General features: G+C 35.8%; 1 protein-coding gene across 2 annotated transcripts in view; it reads left to right on the top strand.

Moving 5' to 3' along the window:
* The window catches only part of MINDY2 (MINDY lysine 48 deubiquitinase 2), an 85,569-nt gene extending 66,393 nt beyond the window's left edge, over positions 1-19,176 (top strand). For both annotated transcript variants that reach the window (XM_061431154.1, XM_061431155.1), the window contains 2 exons: positions 1,818-2,036; positions 3,586-19,176. In XM_061431154.1, the coding sequence (XP_061287138.1) occupies positions 1,818-2,036; positions 3,586-3,714 (348 nt within the window). In that variant the 3' untranslated portion in view covers positions 3,715-19,176. The remainder of the gene's footprint in view (positions 1-1,817; positions 2,037-3,585) is intronic.
* The last annotated feature ends 758 nt before the right edge of the window (positions 19,177-19,934 follow it).

Genomic DNA, 19,934 nt, shown 5'->3' with positions numbered 1-19,934 from the left:
ACAAGATTTTTAAACCACTGTATATAAAAAATATTGGCACAGAAGGATTGTAGTAAAGCAGTAGATTGCCACAGTAATCTAGTCATAAGATCTTGAGAATATACGTATGATATTGTTTGCAAAGTAACAAAGAAGGGAGTCTTTGCTGATGGTCCAGTGGCTAAGATTTCACGGTCCCAAGGCAGGGGGCCCAGGTTCAATCCCTGCTTAGGGGACTAGATCACACATGCTGCTACTAAGAGTTCACATGCCACAACTGAAAAATGATCCTGCATGTCAGATCAAAGATCCCATGTGCGTCAACTAAAGATCTCCCTTGCCACAACTAGGACCCAGTGCAGCCAAATAAGTGAATAATTTTTAAAGTATCAAAGACTTGGCAAAGAGTGGAGTTTGAAGAATCGAGGAGAAAAATTTGAAGGACAATTTCTTGATGCCTCTAAGATGATCGATAGTATAAGGTGTTCACAGGCAACAACCTTTTACATACCTTCTGTGATTATTTATAATTCTCTTACCTTGAGAGTGTGCTGGGGGAGGTGCACAGAATAGTCAAGTTTCATTCAGCACTAATTTGTAATAAAAGTGGATAACTTTTGAAATTAAAAGACGCTTACTCCTTGGAAGGAAAGTTATGACCAACCTAGATAGCATATTCAAAAGCAGAGACATTACTTTGCCAACAAAGGTTTGTTTAGTCAAGGCTATGTTTTTCCTGTGGTCATGTATGGATGTGAGAGTTGGACTGTGAAGAAGGATGAGCGCCGAAGAATTGATGCTTTTGAACTGTGGTGTTGGAGAAGACTCTTGAGAGTCCCTTGGACTGCAAGGAGATCCAACCAGTCCATTCTGAAGGAGATCAGCCCTGGGATTTCTTTGGAAGGACTGATGCTAAAGCTGAAACTCCAGTACTTTGGCCACCTCATGCGAAGAGTTGACTCATTGGAAAAGACTCTGATGCTGGGAGGGATTGGGGGCAAGAGGAGAAGGGGACGACAGAGGATGAGATGGCTGGATGGCATCACTGACTCGATGGACGTGAGTCTCAGTGAACTCTGGGAGTTGGTGATGGACGGGGAGGCCTGGCGTGCTGCGATTCATGGGGTCGCAAAGAGTCAGACATGACTCAGCGACTGATCTGATCTGATAACTTTTGACCAAAGATGCATCACTTTATCTCATAGGAAATAATCTGAGTATGTGTATAGGAGGAGGAAGAGCATGATCAAGTAATTGAATATGATTGTTTGATGGATAGCTACGTTGGCTTTAAAAATTGTCTTTGGAAGACTATTTAATAATTTGGGTCTGTGTTTATGATTTTTTTAAAACAGAAGACTCTTATGACATTAAATAGAAAAGAAAACAGATTATGATAGTTTCAGGAATTGGAAGATGTGTTTGAATCCGTATGTGAATATAGAGAAAACCAAGATGAATTATATATTAATTGTTAACAGTAGTTGACTCTGTGATGATGATATGGTAATCTTAACTTTCCTATTTATGCTTTTTTATTTTGTATCAATTTTCTATAGACATGTGCTTCTCTCTTTTATAAACTTTCTTGAATGCCTTATATACTGCTGCTAGAGAGAATTTTGAATGAATTTTTAAAATATTGGTAACAATGGCAGTATTGCTGAAATTACACTATTTCTCAAACAGAAATAGTAAACTTTTATTTTTATATTTAACATCTAGTATGTTTTTAAAAATCCATTTTCATAGATTTGTAGATATAATCTCTGTATTTATACACATCAGTTCTTGGGTAAAATCTCACAGCTAAAGATGGTTGTCATTTAATTTCTTAGGACTATCTTATGGCTTTATCTTTACAACAAGAACAGCAGAGCCAAGAGATCAATTGGGAACAAATACCTGAAGGAATCAGTGATTTGGAACTAGCAAAGAAACTCCAAGAAGAAGAGGATCGACGAGCTTCTCAATATTACCAGGAACAGGAACAAGCTGCAGCAGCTGCTGCTTCTGCTTCTGCTTCTGCTTCTGCTTCTGCTTCTACACAGGCCCCGGTAAAGACTAGTGTTCTGACTCTTAAATATACGGATCATTTTAGCAATAAAGAAATGTGTGCTGAGATTAAAACTTTTAAGTTAGGTATTGACTCTGTTAGCATTTTAGCATCCATGGGTTTTATGACACAGTCCTAAGTTTGTGATTATCTTAATATATTTCTAATTTAGTTAAATTAATTTTTTTCTGAGGTTTTGATGGCAAGATTTTCTAAATTAAATTCTTAATAGCTTCATACAATATAAACCAATTTGAACAAATCTTTCCTATCAATTAGAAGGCAGTATGAGGTACTGCTGGAAAGAATGTGGACTTTGGAGCCAGATAAATGTGGATTTGCATTTTCTGCTTCTGTCTCCCCTTACTAGGTACACCATGGACAAAGTCCTCTACCTCTCTTAGCCTCGTTTTCCCTATTTGTAAAGTAGAAGATAATACTTAACTCTTAGGTTTGTGGTTAACAGCAAATAATGTTAGCACTTAATCCAGTGTCTAACATGTGCTGAGTATTCAACAAAGGTTATTAGCACCTTTCCACTTTTCCCTTTTCCCAGTTAAATGTTGTAAGCACTGGAAATGTGACTAGGGTGTTTCTATTAGTTAAATCTCATTAAATGAGAAAAATATTCTCCTTCTTTTATGTTTAACAGTACCATGTTATAACTGTTCCTTTGATTTAGGTGTACTAGGAAGCATGATGTCTTTTAAGTTATGATGAAACTTTAAATATAGAGGTCTCTATTAACATAGGTATAACATTTCTATTTCTAGCTCAAATACTGATAACTCCAAGCTTAAAAGTTGAAACCTACCATGTTATGGTTAGCTTTTCACTGAAGTTCTCTCATTTCACAGAATACACATTTCACACCGAGTCCTCAGGTTCTTTTTCCCTCCTTTTAAAATCTGTTTGTTATAGTATGTGTAATAAAATCTTGGATAACTACTATAGTTTGCCTAAAAGGTGTCACTTTCTTTAACTTTCCCAAACTTTAACATAAATTGTCTTCAATTTGAGTCTTCAGGCAGTATAATGCTACATGTTATTTATTGTTTATTTACTTACAATAATGGATACATTAATTATATCTATTCTGAATGATAGAGGCAATTATGCAGGTACCATATAACATTAAAAATTTATATACCAGTAGCCTTTTTTCCTGGAGAAGGCAATGGCACCCCACTCCAGTACTCTTGCCTGGAAAATCCCATGGACGGAGGAGCCTGGTGGGCTGTAGTCCATAGGGTCGCTAGGAGTCGGACACAACTGAGTGACCTCACTTTCACTTTTCACTTTCATACATTGGAGGAGGAAATGGCAACCCACTCCAGTATTCTTGTGTGGAGAATCCCAGGGACAGGGGAGCCTGGTGGGCTGCCGTCTATGGGGTTGCACAGAGTTGGACGTGACTGAAGCGACTTAGCAGCAGCAGTCATTTTTCCATTAATGATTCCTTTCACTCTCATGGTTTTTCTTTTTAGGTAACTCTGCTTAAGCATCTTAGAAAAATTGTGATAATTTCTTCCTGTTTATTTTCCTTAAAGCAAAGCCAGCCAGTGCAAGCTTCTCCGTCAAGTGGCAGACAATCTGGAAACAGTGAACGTAAACGAAAGGAACCACGAGAAAAAGATAAAGAAAAGGAAAAGGAGAAAAATAGTTGTGTCATTTTATAACAAGTGTGGGTTCTGTTGGAGCCATCTGTATGTCTTCAAAAACAACCATAGGAGGAAAGGAAGAAAAACCGATAAATACCGTCTGTGCCTGATTTACCAATGGATTTTGTTCATGTTTATCAGGGGAAAGGTTGTTACTTAATTACAATCAGACTTTTAAAAATCACAGAGTACACTCTTTATGAGCTGGAGTTTCATGTTACAAGTTGGAAATGCTGTGTTGTTATTCATGAAAAATAATGCACTTGTAGCCAAATAAGTAAATAACAGCAAATTTTGTGTCATAGTGACATTCATAACTCATATCAGTTAGTAAGCTATTTCATCTTCTGTTCTAACAATGAATAGAGATAATTGATTTTGTCTGATTCCTTCCTCAAATCTAAATATTAGCACAATAGTTTCTGAAATTAATTTTTACAATGTTAAATTATGATCTGATCCATGAGAAACCAGGGGTTTAATATAGATTTAAAAAGAAAAAAAAAGACAAAAATAATAAGAATAAATAACCCTCAGTTGTATATTGGACTAGTTCAGCCCTTGAACAGCTTTACCTTTGTTTAGGAATGTACATTTTAGATATACCTTGAGAAACTGATAATGGAACTTGGATTTAATTTAGATAGGAAAAAAAATAAAGATTTGTATTTCTTTTCCAGTAGCAAAATTATGTAACACTAATACTCATCAAAATCAGATCTTAATAACTTTGTAGTGTTGTAAAATTTTGAGGAGTTTTAAAATCTTTAATATAGGTTACTTGGACCACAGTTACTATTTATTCAGTGTGACAAGTGAGTATAAAGAGGAAACCACAGTGGATGCTAGCCCTTGTACATATAGGGATGTACAAAAAGAGATAGTTCAGTGTCTACCTTTTTCTATAATTACCTTGAACCTTAAAATTTAAATCATGTTTATTTTGTAGAAAATTAAGTATACTTATTAAATCAAAAAAAAGCACATTTCTGAAGGGATGTTAGACAGAGATAATCTCTGAGTCTAGTAGAAAAGCATTATTAAAAATCTGTTTGATGATAGATAAGAATTTGGAGGAATTTGTGTAGAAACAATCAGATTTTTCTAACTTATAAGAACCAAATAACCTATAACATCTTATAGTGTTTCTAGGATTCAGAAAGAATATTTATTGAACTTTATTATGAGGCAACACATATTTTCCTGTATTTCTATAGTTTGGAAAACTATCCTTGATAGTCCTTTTTATATGCTTTATATTTAAAAGTTTGTTTTAGTCATTTTTGAAAAGACTATTGCTGCTGTAAGTAGTTACATGATTTACATTCTAAGCCTCAGTAAATTTGTCTGTTCAAGAGCATCTTAATTTAACCTGAGCATCCACTTAGAGAATGCTTTTTGTGGTCTGGGGGGACGAAAGACTACAAAAAAACCCGTCGTCTTGATTTCTTAAGCTATGTCCTTCACATTCTCTGTGATCCAAGACCAGTTGTAGGATAAATCTATATATAAAAAGTAAAGTCTTATTTATGGATGAAGTTATTCTAAGAAATATTCAGGGTCAAGCTGTATCTTTTGTGTCTGCCTGTATCGCATGTTTCTTTATGTTATACCATTTGTTATTCCTTCAAATTTCACATGCTAGCATGATAAGTCATCAGAGAACCTATTTGGCTTATAAAACTTTCATACAAAATATTTGGTGAGCCTCTTGACCGTTACCCAAAATATGCAAATATTGCTCAAGTAATCAGATATAAGATGTGCTACACAGTTCTCTGTTAGCTCAAACAAGTTGAGTTTTAGGCCAAGTTTATTCTTCATATCACTCTGTTGGTTAAAGGAGGAAACACAGTGTCGGTGCATTATATTTTATTAGGAAACAAAACAATAAATCCTGAGAAATTTTTAAAAATGTATTTGAGGCATACTTTTCCATAATTATATTCTTAACTATTCATTGCCCTTGAAAAACATATGTGTAGAAGTTATTCCTCTGTTAGTTGTTACTGTCTTCTTAATTTATTCCAAAGACAACACTGCCATTCTGCATTCCCATTGAAGGAAAAAAAATTTACTCAAAACCAGCAGTACTGCTATCAGATAAGTAAATGTCAATGTATACTTATAAGAAATAAGTAAGAAATATAATGTGTTTGTTAATTCAGCCTTTTTCTATGTAATATTTCCCAGTTGGGCTTTCTTACATTCCTGGAATTCAGTTTGGTATACCAAGAGTAATAATGATAAAATGTTTACTTTGAATACTGTGGGGGAAAATTAAATGTTCTGTTAAAAAAATTTCTTAGAGATCTGGTTTTGCATCCTTGAAAGTAAAAAAGAATTTAGAGCAATTATGTTTTTATTTTGCTCAAGTCAACAAATTACATATTCAGACGTTTCATTGTTGGTTGGGGTATATTGGAATTTGATAGTGGTGTATTAGTCTTTCCTTCACAGTATTTTGTAATGCTTGAAAATTGTTACATGTATAAGACTAGCAGAAATTAGAACTTAAACATTTTTGTTTTTAAGATTTATAGGCTAGATTAGAGGCACATTTGCATCAACCAGTCACCATTAGAGCTAGCAAAAGAGGCAGATGAATGAATGGATATGGTCATTGAACTTTCTCGTACTTTCAAAGACTATTCCTTAATGTTAGTGATCAGTCTTTATTAACAGTATGAAAATTTTCTCATGCCAATCCCATTGAATCGAAAATGTTCTCATACCAATCCCATTGAATCAACAGTGCTGTGATTTACAGTGTTATCAACACTTAAAAATTGTTTTGTGTGTGTGTGTGTGTGTGTGTTTCTGAAGCAAGGATCTATGACTTCTAATAGATTCTCAAGGGAATCTGGGAACGTTCCTCAAATTTAAGAATCATCATTGTAAGCATACACATACCAAGCTATTTGAGACAGTTAAAACTGGGATTTGGCTGCTTCCTGTAAAATGCTAGTTCAGTGTGCATAGGTAAAGTAACTTACTTCATGTTTCAAGGTGTCCAGTAAGTAGTTGAATGAGACATAGATTTAAGTATTAGAATTAGGCTTTGGAATATATTTTCTGTCTTACGTCTCTAGTATTTGACTACTTATCCCACATTATGTTTTGAATTCTTCCCCATACTTCTTGATCTTAGCTTAATTAACAAGCAGTTTACTATCAGATTGATTGAATCCAACATTAACCATTTTATACTTTCACAAAACCGTAACGTTTTGTTTTCAATGAATAACCAGCTCAGTTCACTGAGCAAAACATCTCAAGAGGAAAGAGGACTAGAAGTCAAATATATATTTAAGAAGAGAACTATATTAATGTTGGCCTTTCAAGCAGATACTTATAAAATTCTACTGGACAAAAATCAAGGCAAGAATTTCTAGAGCTGTCCTAAAACAAATCATTTGTTTTTTTTAAAAAAGCAAATTGATGGCATTTCATTTAACTTTCCTATTAAATGAAGTTATAGTAAAACATGATGGAAAGGCTTTTACCTATCACAAAATATTTGGACATACAACTTAAACCCTAATAATAAATTTACTAAAATTTGACTAAAATAAGATGGCATTAAAGATAGCATATAATTTGTATTTTAAGGAATGGGAAATGTGAAATTCTGAAGCATTTTGTCTGAAAACCTGGCTTTTATCCTGCCTTCAGCAAATTTACTGTGCCTCAGTTTAAGTATCTAAAGAGTGCTCGTTTTTAGTGCTTTGCACCTTCGAATATAGGGCATAGTATAAGCACAGGGTATTATTGAAATAATTATAAATATTACACATCTTTTGCTCTTGAATATGTAGATTTTTTTCCCCAATGGCAATATTTCTACAGCCAGTCTTTTTCTGAATGCTGTTAAAGTGTGGAGAGTCGTCTTGTGTTTAAGTATGGTATCATCTCCTCCCCAAGTGTGTGTTTTGTTTTGCTGCACTGCACAGTATGTGGGATCTTAATTCCCAAACCAGGGATCACACCCGTGCCCCCTGCAGTGGAAGTGCTGAATCTTAACCACTGGATGCCAGGGAATTCCCTCTTCCACAAATGTAGAATTTTACAGTTGCTTTTGTGTTCTGTAGGGCTACAGAATCAAAACCAAGAGTACTTAGGAGTATAAAAGGATTGAAAATCTATTTTTTCCAGTATCTTTAATATATCTAAATATTTAGATTCTGTTCCTTCATGGAATAAAGTACAGTGGGATCAGATTACTGATACATATATGTAAACTTTTTTGCTGGATGAAATTCATTTAGATCTCTTATGTGCTGTCCTTTTTAGGATTATTTATTTTTTTTTAACTATAAAATGTTATTTGATAATATACAGTTAAATTTCTATTAGAAAGTAACCAAAAATAGTAAAAGAACTAACTGGAACCAGAGTTCAGTTCTTAGGTCCTCTAGTTATTGAGTGTCATTTTTACAGATGTCCGACACTCTTGAGAAAACATGAAAAATTGTGGTTACTCTTTTGGAGTGACACTTTAAAACTAAAATTATAATCAAAGGCTTCTTGAATAAAATATACTGTAATACAGAGATAATGCAGTCTAAAGGGACAAATTGCAGGACCCTGTTAATTTATTTTGAAGATTTATCTAAATTTTAGCTCATGCATGTCTCTTTCTTAATCCCATTGTTTCTACTGTTAGAAATTAGAGTTTAGTAAATTGTGATATGCATATATGTATTTTACATGATGGATTCTAATGTCTAACTTTCCTTTTCTGATCTCAAAAAAAAAATTCAACTCATAATGCAGGGCAAAAGTGTTCAACTGTTCCCTCAAGCTTAGCTTTATACTGTTGACCTGAGAAAGAGTGAGATTTAGACTTGTCTACCTATAAAAATTTTTTTACAGCATAGGACTGTCCCAGAAAAGGTGTTAAAATACCATGGCAGAAACATAAAACCTAAGCTTTAAACCACTGTAGATTTAAAGATCAAAAAGTTGTAGTACTATGTTACAATGTCTCTACTTAGTCTGATATTAATTCTAAGAATTCCTTCAAACCACTTAATAATTTGTCACAATTAACTTTAAGGATTTTGTATCTATCCTCACTGCAATATCCTGACAGGCAGAGGCACCTCCTAGATTAGATGGTAGACAAAGCAAAATTTTTCTGAAGGTGATCCTGGCTTCTTCAGCGCTAATGTACTTATAGCTTTAAATAAGAATTCAGGAAACTGAAATACCTATTTAAATTCTCAAATCAAAGACCTGTCCAAATGAGCATTATAACTGAAATACCCTGCAGAACAGTTCTAACTAATGAAATGCGTTTTAAGACTAAGATTGGCATTTAATCTGTCCTATATGTTTCTCAATTTTGTCTGTTTTTGTTGTTTTTTACATGGTAGTTGAATGAAATAGCCATTTTTTCCCAGGGTATATAGGATATCCTAGAGCTTTGCAGATTTTTAAAGATGAGAATTTGAAAAGCTTCCAGTGGTTTTTGTTAAAATGCTATTTTCTTAATAAAATGATAACTATTATTTTCACAGATCTGCACATTACAAATAGGATAATATGATCGGAGATTGATGTGTGCTTGCTACCCAACAATCAGCAAAAGGGATAATCATCACTTGTGAAACTTCAGAGGTACCCTGAAAGTCATTTCCTAAAGTTAGTGCGTGTGTCTTTTTTCCTTGAATTGTGCAGAATAATTGGAATGTCGCACGTATTTGGGGGCCTAGCAAGTGAAATGGTGTAACGACCACAGAGAAAGTGATCTTGAAATACAACAAGAAAAAAGGTTTTCTTCTTCTTCCACTTTATTGTCCAGCTATTTGGGTCCGGAGGTTGCTATGATAGATCTCTGTACCAGGCCAAGACTGGCCAACTGAAATAGAGTTCTCAAAAAGTTTAAATACATAGACTGTGTATGAGTGCCTATTTTTTTCTCCTTCTTTCCTTTACTATCTTAATGCCCTTTCTGCTTCTGAAATAATTTATCAGTTTTACTTTATGACCAGCTTGAATTCCATTTGTAGAATAATAGCAGCCCTAGAGGTTGATAGAAAAGAGCATTGAAATACAGTTTTTGAATGAAAACACCTAAAAGCATCTCCCCAGCTTAGGGTTGAACTGAATTTTTAAGAAAATTATTGTTTTATATGCTAATTATGCTAAACTATTTGAATTTAAAAACTAAGTCTTAAGTTTCAGAAGTTTCACTTTTGGAGGATACTCCTATAAGGGGCATATTGAACAAAGATGAGAAAGTATAAAATATTTCTGAAGGAATTATTCAGTATTATTCAACTTTTAATTTCATGTTTGTTATTGTACCACAAAGATAGTGTCATTTTTGGATTAAAATGCTAGATTTTTGTTAATACACTTAAATCTGTAACCAGTGGTAACACTATTAGTATTTTTTATTATAGATTATATTTTATTTCAATAAACTTTGATATTTAGACCCAAAAGTATTTCTGCTATGTATATTCATCTCATTAAGCTACTTCTTATAAACTTAAAATAAGTGGGAAAATGGGGAATTAACATTAATTCACATTTACCTAGGATTGTTACCTCTTAACATACTTGGACCAACTCTTTTTTTTTAAACTTTTTTTTTTTAAATCTTTTCCAATGTGTCTCTTTTTGTGCCAGTACCATACTGTGTTGCTTACTATGGTTTTGTAGTATAGTTTGAAATCTGGAAGGGGAATACCTCCACCTTGTTCTTTTTTCTCTGGATTGCTTTGGTTAATCAGGGTGTTAGGATTGTTTTCCTGTTTCTGTGAAGAATGTCATTGGCATATTGGTGGGTAATGCATTGAATCTGTGAATGGCTTTGAGTAGTATGGCCATTTTAACAGTATTAATTCTTCCAATCTGTAAGCATGGGTTATCATTTCATTTGTTTGTCTTCTTCAATTTCTGTGAAGTTTTGTGGTTTTTTTTCTGTGAAGTTTTATAGTTTTCATTATACAGATATTTCACTTACTTGGTTAAATTTATTCCTAAGTACTTTACTGGTTTTGATGCCATTTTAAATGAGATAAGTTCATTTCTTCCTCAAATACTTCATTGATTTTGTATGTTGATATTTAGCATAGCAAGGCAGCCATGCTCATTACTATATATCAGTGCTGCACTGTATATTGATTTATATATCCTGCCACTTTACTGAAATTATTGACTAATTCCAAGATTTTTGAATTAGTTGGGAATTTTGAATTCTTGAGATTTTCTATATATAGGATCATAATTCTATATGACATTTTAACTTCTTTCTTTCTGATTTGGATGCCTTTTATTTCTTTATCTTGACTAGTTGCTCTAGTGAGGATTTCCAGAACTGTATTGAAAAGGTGTGATGAAACTGGGCATCTTTGGCTTATTCCTGATCTTAGGGAAACATTTTCACTTTCTCTCCATTCTGTTTAAATTAGCTGTGGGTTTGTTGTATATGGCCTTTATTATGTTGAGGCATGTTCCTTCTATATCCAGTATGCAGTATCATAAAATGATAAAATGCTTTTATCAAATGCTTTTTCTGCATCTATTGAGATGAGCAGGTGATTTTTACCTTTCATTTTATTGGTGTCATGTGTTACAGAGGTCCTAAATCTTTTTGGCACCAGGGACCAATTTCATGGAGTACAGGCTTTTCATGGTCCAGTGTGGGGGAGGATGGTTGCCAGATGATTAAAGCACATTACATTTATTGTGTACTTTATTTCTATTATTACACTGTGATATACAATGAAATAATTATACAAATCACCATAATGCAGAATCAGTGGGAGCCCTGAGCTTGTTTTTCTGCAACTAGACAGTTCCCTGTGGGAGTGATGGGAGACAGTGACACCTAAATTATATTGCTTATGTCCAGTCTACTCTGTAATCTCATTTGGTCACTGTCACTACAGAAAACCCTGCTTTATAAAGATGGGATGTGCGGAAATGGAAGGATTTTCAGTGCTTTTGTGGCAATATCAGGATATTCCGCCTTGACTTTAATCCAAAATGTATGGAGAGCTGAAGTTGTCACAAATGTAATTTTAAGGCCACGGTCATTTGCATTCTCAAGCAGTGGATCCTCTTCTAGCACAAAGTTGATTCACCTGGCTTAATAAAAAATGGGCCACAGATCCAGTCTTTCCCAGTTTGGGGGTCTTTTGTAGTTGGAAAGTAATGCTCAAACTCTTTTGAAAGCTGAGATGGGTGATCATGCACCAGCTGGGAGAAAGAAGGCCCTGGCTCAGTCTCTTTCTAAATCTCTGGTAATGTTTGAAATGTCAAAAATCCCAATGTTCATTTGTCTCCTCCACAGTTCCAGTTTGGCTTTGAATGTACCTTGAAAAAAGTTGTTGCTCTCCCCTAAAGTGACAGATTGAGTTTGTTGAGCAGGTTGAATATGTCACACAAGTAAGCAGGTTTTGTGACCTATTTTATGTCACTGAAATGTGCTGTCAGTGGTAACTGGTTTTCTAGAAGAAATCTCTGGAGAGGCTCTCGTAACTCAAAAACTCTGGCCAGTGATCTACCTTTAGAAAGCCATCTCACTGCTGTGTATAAGAGATGTATGTGTCCATCTCCTTTTAGAGCTGTGCAAACAGACATGGGTTAAAGGCATGTACTTTCATATGGTTGACAATTTTAATCACATCCTGAAAAACACTGTTACATTCAGGTGACATTTTTCAGCTTGCTAGCATTTCTCTGTGGATGACACAGTGTGTAGATTCACATTCTGAAGTAGTGAAACCAGAAAGCCATCCAGTCATGGCAGCCGCTCCATCTGTGCATATACCGATACAAAATGACCAGTTCAATTTTCCTGATATGTAATCATTCAAAGACTAGAATAGTTCTACAACTGTGATGTTGGTTGGCAACAGAAGTGCACACACCTATTCTCATGCACATCCTTCTGAAAATAGATCACACAAAAACCAGCCTTGTTGCCTCCTTGTCAACATTGAGACACTCATCAACCTGGATTGCACACCACAGTGACTCATTAGTCTTTCTAACTATTGTGCCTCAATATCCTCTGCTATTTTATCAGTTTGTCTAGTTACTGTGCTGGCCAAAAGAGGAACATGTGCCACCGTTTCAACTGCAACCTCTTCTAAAAATTCATAACAAATGTCCTTAGCAGCAGGCAGGATCAACTCTTCAATAGTAAAGGGCTTCTTAGCTTTACCAATGCGGTTAGCCACTAAGAAGGATGCTTTTGGCAGACACATTTGATGAAGTGGTGGCCTTCAATAATTGCTTCCATTCTTTGTGTTCACAGTTTTTTTTCTTTTGGAAAACTGCAAGGGCTTGTCTTTTGATGGAGAGTGCTTGGTCTCCATGTGGTGAAGCAGTTTTAAAGGTTTCATGGCTTTGTTCAATAGCTGGTCACCACAGATTATACAAAGCAGACTTGGAGAAGTGAATCACCTGTTGCAGTGAGCCCATAATTTAAGTAGGACTCTTAGTATTTTCTTTTAAATGTAGCTTTCTTTTTGTTGGCAGTCTTAGAGTCTTCTGCTGTCTCATCATTGGGTCTTTCCACCTTTTCAAAGAAGCTCTTCAGCAACATTAGTTTTTCATTCATTTTGGCTAGGGTTAGCTTGTGGGCTTCGATTTCCCAGGTAGCTCAAATGGTAAAGAATCTGCCTGCAGTACAGAGGACCTGGGTTTGCTCCCTGGGTTGGGAAGGTCATGGCAACCTACTCCAGTATCGTTGCCTGGAGAATTCCATGGACAGAGGAGCCTGGTGGGCTACAATCCATGGGGTTGCAAAGAGTCAGAGACGACTGAGTGACTAACACACTCGCACAGCTTTTGGACTTAGCAGTACTGTGGCTGAGACAAGTATGCAGTGCAGGAAAGAGGCACAGACTGAAGTGGCAAACAGAATAATGGGAGGGCCATGCATGGACTAAAATAATTGTTGGATCTGATTTCAAGTCAGGATCATCATCTGCCTGTCACCAGATGCAGCTGTACAGTTGAAGTACATCAACTCAGTTGCCACTATAAAGCCTGCCTACCAGATATAATTTAATTGTCACTTGTCACTTTCTGATAGGATTTTGATATGAGTCTGCAACCAGTTCATTTATTATGGTCTCTGTGCAGTCAAACTTTTCTGCTAATGATAATCTGTATTTGCTAATGATAATCTGAATTTCCAACTTCAGGGTAAATTTTAATGCCATTTATAATTTAGTTGCTTAGTATATAGTTACATTATCACTCTAGCTCTGAGATTTTATTTATATGCTGAGATACATATCAATCAAATTGACAAAATTTTTAAAAAAATATTAAAAGCAACAATAGAAAAGCAACAAATAACATCAAAGGGACTCTTGATAAGGTTATCAGCTGATTTTTCACCAGAAAAAGCTCAAGCTCAATAGATACAGATAAAGCTTTTGATAAAATTCACTATCATTTATAATAAAAACTCACTGGAAAGTGTAACCTACCTTAACACAATAACGGACATATATGACAAACCAACAGCTAACATATTCAATGGTAAAAAGCTCAAAGCATTTCCTCTAAAATCAGAAACAAGGCAAGGATGTCCTCTCTCTACTTTTACCCAACATAGTTTTGGAAGTCCTAGCCACAACATTCAGAGAAGAAAAAGAAATTAATCCAAACCGAAAAAAGAAGTAAAACTAACTGTTTTTAGGAAATCTTAAAGACACTACCAGAAAAGTACTAGAGCTCATCAATGAGTTCAGTAAAGTTGCAGGATACAAAATTAATACACAGAAATTCCTTCCATTTCTATTCACTAACAATAAAAGATCAGAAACAGAAATTAAGGCAACAATCCCATTTTCCATTGCATCAAAAATAGTAAAAATAACCTACCTAAGGAGGCTAAAGACCTGTACTCTGAAAACTGTAAGACACTGATGAAAGAAATCAAAGATAACACAAAGAGATGGAAAGATATACCAAGTTCTTGGATTGGAAGAATCAGTATTGTCAAATGAATATACTACTCAAGACAATCTATAGATTCAGTGTAATCCCTATTAAATTACCAGTGCAGTTCCCTCCCATACCCACTCCCTCTAGTCACTGTGATTTCTCTTTTTTTTCTTTTTTGCTGTGATCTCTCTTTGGTGAGAGCAGCTAGTCACTAGAGCCACTCACCCACTCACTGCCTTCAACCTCCTCCTCCTCTGGTCCCCAGTGAACCAACTTCTACCTTCTCTGCCATAACCACCTCTGCCACTGCTGGCTCCACCACCACTTCCCTCACTCTGCGGCCTCCCCTCTATTCCAGTCCACTCACTTTCATGCACACACATGGATGGATCTCTCAGATGTCCTGCTATGCAGTGGTTTTTTTTCATGGATATCCAATTTGTGGTTTAGAGGGTGAAGCGTCTGCCTGCTGTGTGGGAGACTTGGGTTTAATCCTTGAGTCAGGAAGATCCCCTGGAGAAGGAAATGGCAACCCACTGCAGTACTCTTGCCTGGAAAATTCCATGGACAGAGGAGCCTGATAAGCTATAGTCCATGGGATTGTAGAAGTCACACACGACTGAGCAACTTCACTTCAAAAGGGAAGGAAAAAGGGAACAACTCACACTGCCATGAGGCTGACTTCCCTCAAGTTAATTTTTCTATGTGATGTGAAGTAAAAATCAAGTTATTTTTTGCATACAACCATTCCATTATTTCAGCCTTTCTTGTGGAAAAGATTATCCTTTCCCCATTTTCTTGTATTGGTACCTTTGTCAAAATCATTAACCATGAATGTTTGAAGTTTTATTTTATTGATCCCATTAATCTATTATTCTATCTTTATTTAAATATCATAACATCTTGATTTGGCTATACAAAAAGTCTTGAAATCAGGTAGCAGGTGTAATTGAATTTTTCTCTGCCATTTTCAGGTTGTTCTGACCTTTATAGATTCTATATAGTTGCATTTTTATATAATTTTAAAAATCATTTAAAATCAATCTGCCAATTTCTACAAAAAAAAGCTCTATAGAATTTTTATTTGTATTGTATTGAATCCATAGAATAATTTCTGAAGCAGTGACATCTTAATATTTAATCTCTTAGTCTGTAGACATCATTGTAAATAAATTAGACTTCATCAAAATTTAAAACGTTTGCTAGGGTTACTTAAGAAAAAGCAAGTGAAATACTGAAAGAAAATATTTTCAAAGCATATACTGTCAAAGACTTGGATTAATACATAAACTTCTACAACTCAAGAGAAGGCAAAAAAATTTTTTACGTTGGCAAAAGTTTGAATAGACACTTCACAAAAGAAAATAAACAGATGGCAAGTAAGTACATAAAGAGACTCAACATCTTTAGTCATAAGAAATTTCAAGTTAAATCATAATGAGATACAACTACACACCCACTAGAATGGGTCAAATTAAATAGACTGATAATACCAAGTGTTCATAAAGATGTGAAACAATTAGAACTCTTAGACTGCTTGTATGAATATAAAACGGTATCACATTGGAAAAAAGTTCGGCAGTTTCTTAAAACATTAAAAATATACCTACCATGCAACCTACCTATTTCACTCTTAACAAAGAGAAGTGAAAGCATATGTGCACATAAAGATTTGTACACCGATATTCAGAATAACTTCATTTGAAAGAGCATAAAATTAAAAACCCAGATGCCCATTACCAGCTGAATGCATAAACAATGTCATTCATCCATACAATGAAGCACTGCTCATCACCATAAAGGAATGAACCATTGATACATGCAACAATGTGAATGAATCTCTAAGTATGCTGAGTAAAAAAAGCTAAATAAAAGTCTAATTTGGTCTTATTAGACCTAAGTGATGAATGAGTTTTTATTCCCACTGATTCTCCATTTGACAGCCCAGTTTTTCCTTGTTCTTAAACCTAGAAAAAATCATGATGTCTCAGAGTGGCTTACAGCAGTCTTAATTCTTGTGATCCCATCCATTAAGGCCTGCATACCCAGTACTGAATATTACTTAAATTACTAATGCCATCCAGAGTGAGAAGGCAATGGCAACACACTCCAGTACTCTTGCCTGGAAAATCCCATGGGCGAAGCCTGGTAGGCTGCAGTCCATGGGGTCACTAAGAGTCGGACACGACTGAGCAACTTCACTTTCACTTTTCACTTTCATGCTTTGGAGAAGGAAATGGCAACCCACTCCAGTGTTCTTGCCTGGACAGTCCCAGGGACGGGGGAGCCTGATGGGCTGCTGTCTATGGGGTCGCACAGTCAGACATGACTGAAGCGACTTAGCAGCAGTAGCAATAGCAGCCATCCAGAGACTGGTAATTTAGCTACTAAAGATTTGACTAGCATGTTCTATTTGGTGCCTTTTTACACAGCTTCTCAACCACAATTCACCTTCACCTTTGAAGGAACATAATACACCTTTACTAGGCTACCCATGAGGTCTCTCAACATCTTTGCCATCATACAAAATCTTTTCAAACAACATCTTAACTGCATTCACCTTTCCCCAGGAGCATCAGTATTAAACACATTGATGAGGTCCTCCTTTCAGGAGTTTCACTTGATAGATTCATTAAGGACACACAAGTCCAACATCTTTTAGTCCCTTTAGAGAGCTCTAAAGACAATGTATTACTTAATTACAAATTTTACTTAATCTCACTGATGCCACTATTTATAAATCAGGCCATCTTAAATGGGGCTCCCTTCAACAAAAGTCCCTAAAATCTGTCCAAACTAAAATCAAGGGCACTTCCGTCAGTGCTTTTAGAGACTCATTTACTGTAGGGGCTTTGACAGCTCCCTACATGCACCCTGGAGTCTCTGGACCACCTATGATGACCATAAATTACCAACAGACTAACCTCAGATCCATGCTATATATCATTAGAGCAGAAATTGCTGGTCACATACTGGGATATCCTGGAAATACTGGCTCTCACAGACCCCAAGCCTGTGACCGTCTGTACCCATCTGCCAATTATGCCTTGAGCCTATGGAAGCAGCATGGCACAAGCCTGGCACTGCTACTGAGGCCTCCTTGATGCAGGGTGGAGCCAAACCTGGGCCGAAGGGTATGTTCTGCCTCAAAGAGAATTGGCCTCCTTTGCTCTTAGTTCCTTGCCAGATGTCACGACCCCTCCAGATCCCTTGACCCCCTGAGGAGCCATTTGGGCAGTAGGGGAGCTCATAGAGTTTATGGCATTGCCACCATCATAAGTGAAGGAGCTCAGGGCAGTGTTGCTGTTTTGTCTGAGATGTCCTTGATGAAGGATGGTACACAGGGGTCAGCAAAATTGGCCAAACTGCGGGTAGTTAGCACCAAATGCCCTAGTCAGCCAGTTGCCCCATCTGCACATTTTTATAAACATTTGTAGTCTTATTGAGCAAAGAACTATTGCAGGTGTCTTTTATAGTCTTCCAGGGAATTGAAATTTTTTTACATTAAGAGAATTTTGTAAAGACTAAAATAAATGGAAATCCAAAGGTGCAGTGTTTGGTGAGGATGATGGAGGAATCAGAACTTCCCAGCCAAGCTATAAGTTTTTGCCAGGTCATCAAAGAAACATGCAGTCTCCTGTTACCCTGATGGAAGACTGTGCATTTTCTGTTGACTAATTCCAGATGCTTTTCATGCTTTCACTTGGTCTAACTGAGAGCAAGACTTGTTGGAATTAATCATTTGGTTTTCCAGAAGGAGCTCATAATAGAAGACTCCATTCCAATCCTTCTATATACACATCACCTTCTTTGGATGAAGAATGGCCTTTGCTGTGGTTGGTTCATTTCACTTGCCCCATGATGTCTTCTGTTCCAAATTATTGTACAGTATCCACTCTTCATTACTTATCACAGTTTGTTTTAAAAATGGGACATTTTTGTTAACATTTCAGTGGAGAATTACATGTGGGAATACAGTCAACGCTTATTTTGTTTTGCTTAACTTAAATGGAACCCAAACATCAAAACGATTCACATAACCAAGCTGGTACAAATGACTTTTAATGCTTGATTGGGATATTTTGAGTATGGTGGCTATCTCTTGTGTGGTATAATGTTGATTGTTCTCAATTAATGTCTCAGTTTGATCACCATCAACTTCAACTTGTCTACCCAGCTGTGGAGCATCGTCCAGCGAGGAATCTCTAGCATGAAACTTCGCAAACCACTTTTGACACATGCAATCAGTCACAGCACCTTTGCCATACACCACGCAAATCTTTTTTTGCATTTCAGTTGTGTTTTTTCCTTTCTTGAAGTAATAAAGTATAATATGCCCAAAATGTTACTTTTTCCTTCCATCTTCTATATTAAAATGGCTACACAAAAATCACCAATTTTGATAAGCTTTTTAAACAATGCACAGATATGACAGCTGTCACAATACAATCTAACAAAATTGTTTCAAATGAAGTTAAAGACAACTGAGTGCTATTGGAGCCATCTTAATGGAAAAAAGTGAACTTTCTGTCCAACTCAATAAATGATGTTATTTTCGTTTTATTGTCTTATGTACTAAAGTAATAAAGTCCATTTTTTTCAAAGCCTTGTATCATGTTAAATATCAAACTTTACTTAATGATTAAGTTCCTGCTGATCTTTTAAACAAAGAAATAAAAATATTTAACTGCTGCAAAGTCCTAACCACCATCTGAGCCTTCATTGAGTTGTAGTAGCAACATCAATTTCACTTTTCACTTTCATGCATTGGAGAAGGAAATGGCAACCCACTCCAGTGTTCTTGCCTGGAGAATCCCAGGGACAGAGGAGCCTGGTGGGCTGCCATCTATGGGGTCGCACAGAGTCAGACACAACTGAAGTGACTTAGCAACAGCAACATCAAAGATCGTTCATCACAGATAACCATAACAAATATAATAATGAAAAAGTCTGAAATATTGTAAGAATTACCAAAATGTGATGGAGACAAAGTAAGCAAATGCTGTTGGAAAAATAGCAGCAACAGACTTGCTCAATGCACAGTTGCCACGAACCTTTAACCTGTAAAAAAGCAGTATCTATGAAGCATGATAAAATGAGGCATGCCTTATGTAATAAAAGTGTAAATATTATATCCCTGGAGAAGGAATTGGCATCCCATTCCAGCTTTCTTGCCTTGAAAATCTCATGCACAGAGGAACCTCATGGGCTGCAGTCTGTGGAGTTGCAAAAGAATTGGACACAACTTAGTGACCAAACAACAACAAATATATATGTTCCCACCAATTCCACTTCTACATATTTACTCCAGAGAA

Source organism: Bos javanicus, chromosome 10 (assembly GCF_032452875.1).
Source record: "Bos javanicus breed banteng chromosome 10, ARS-OSU_banteng_1.0, whole genome shotgun sequence".
Classification (NCBI taxonomy): domain Eukaryota; kingdom Metazoa; phylum Chordata; class Mammalia; order Artiodactyla; family Bovidae; genus Bos; species Bos javanicus.
Note: the sequence above shows the minus strand (reverse complement) of the source record. Positions and strands in the feature narration are given on the sequence as shown.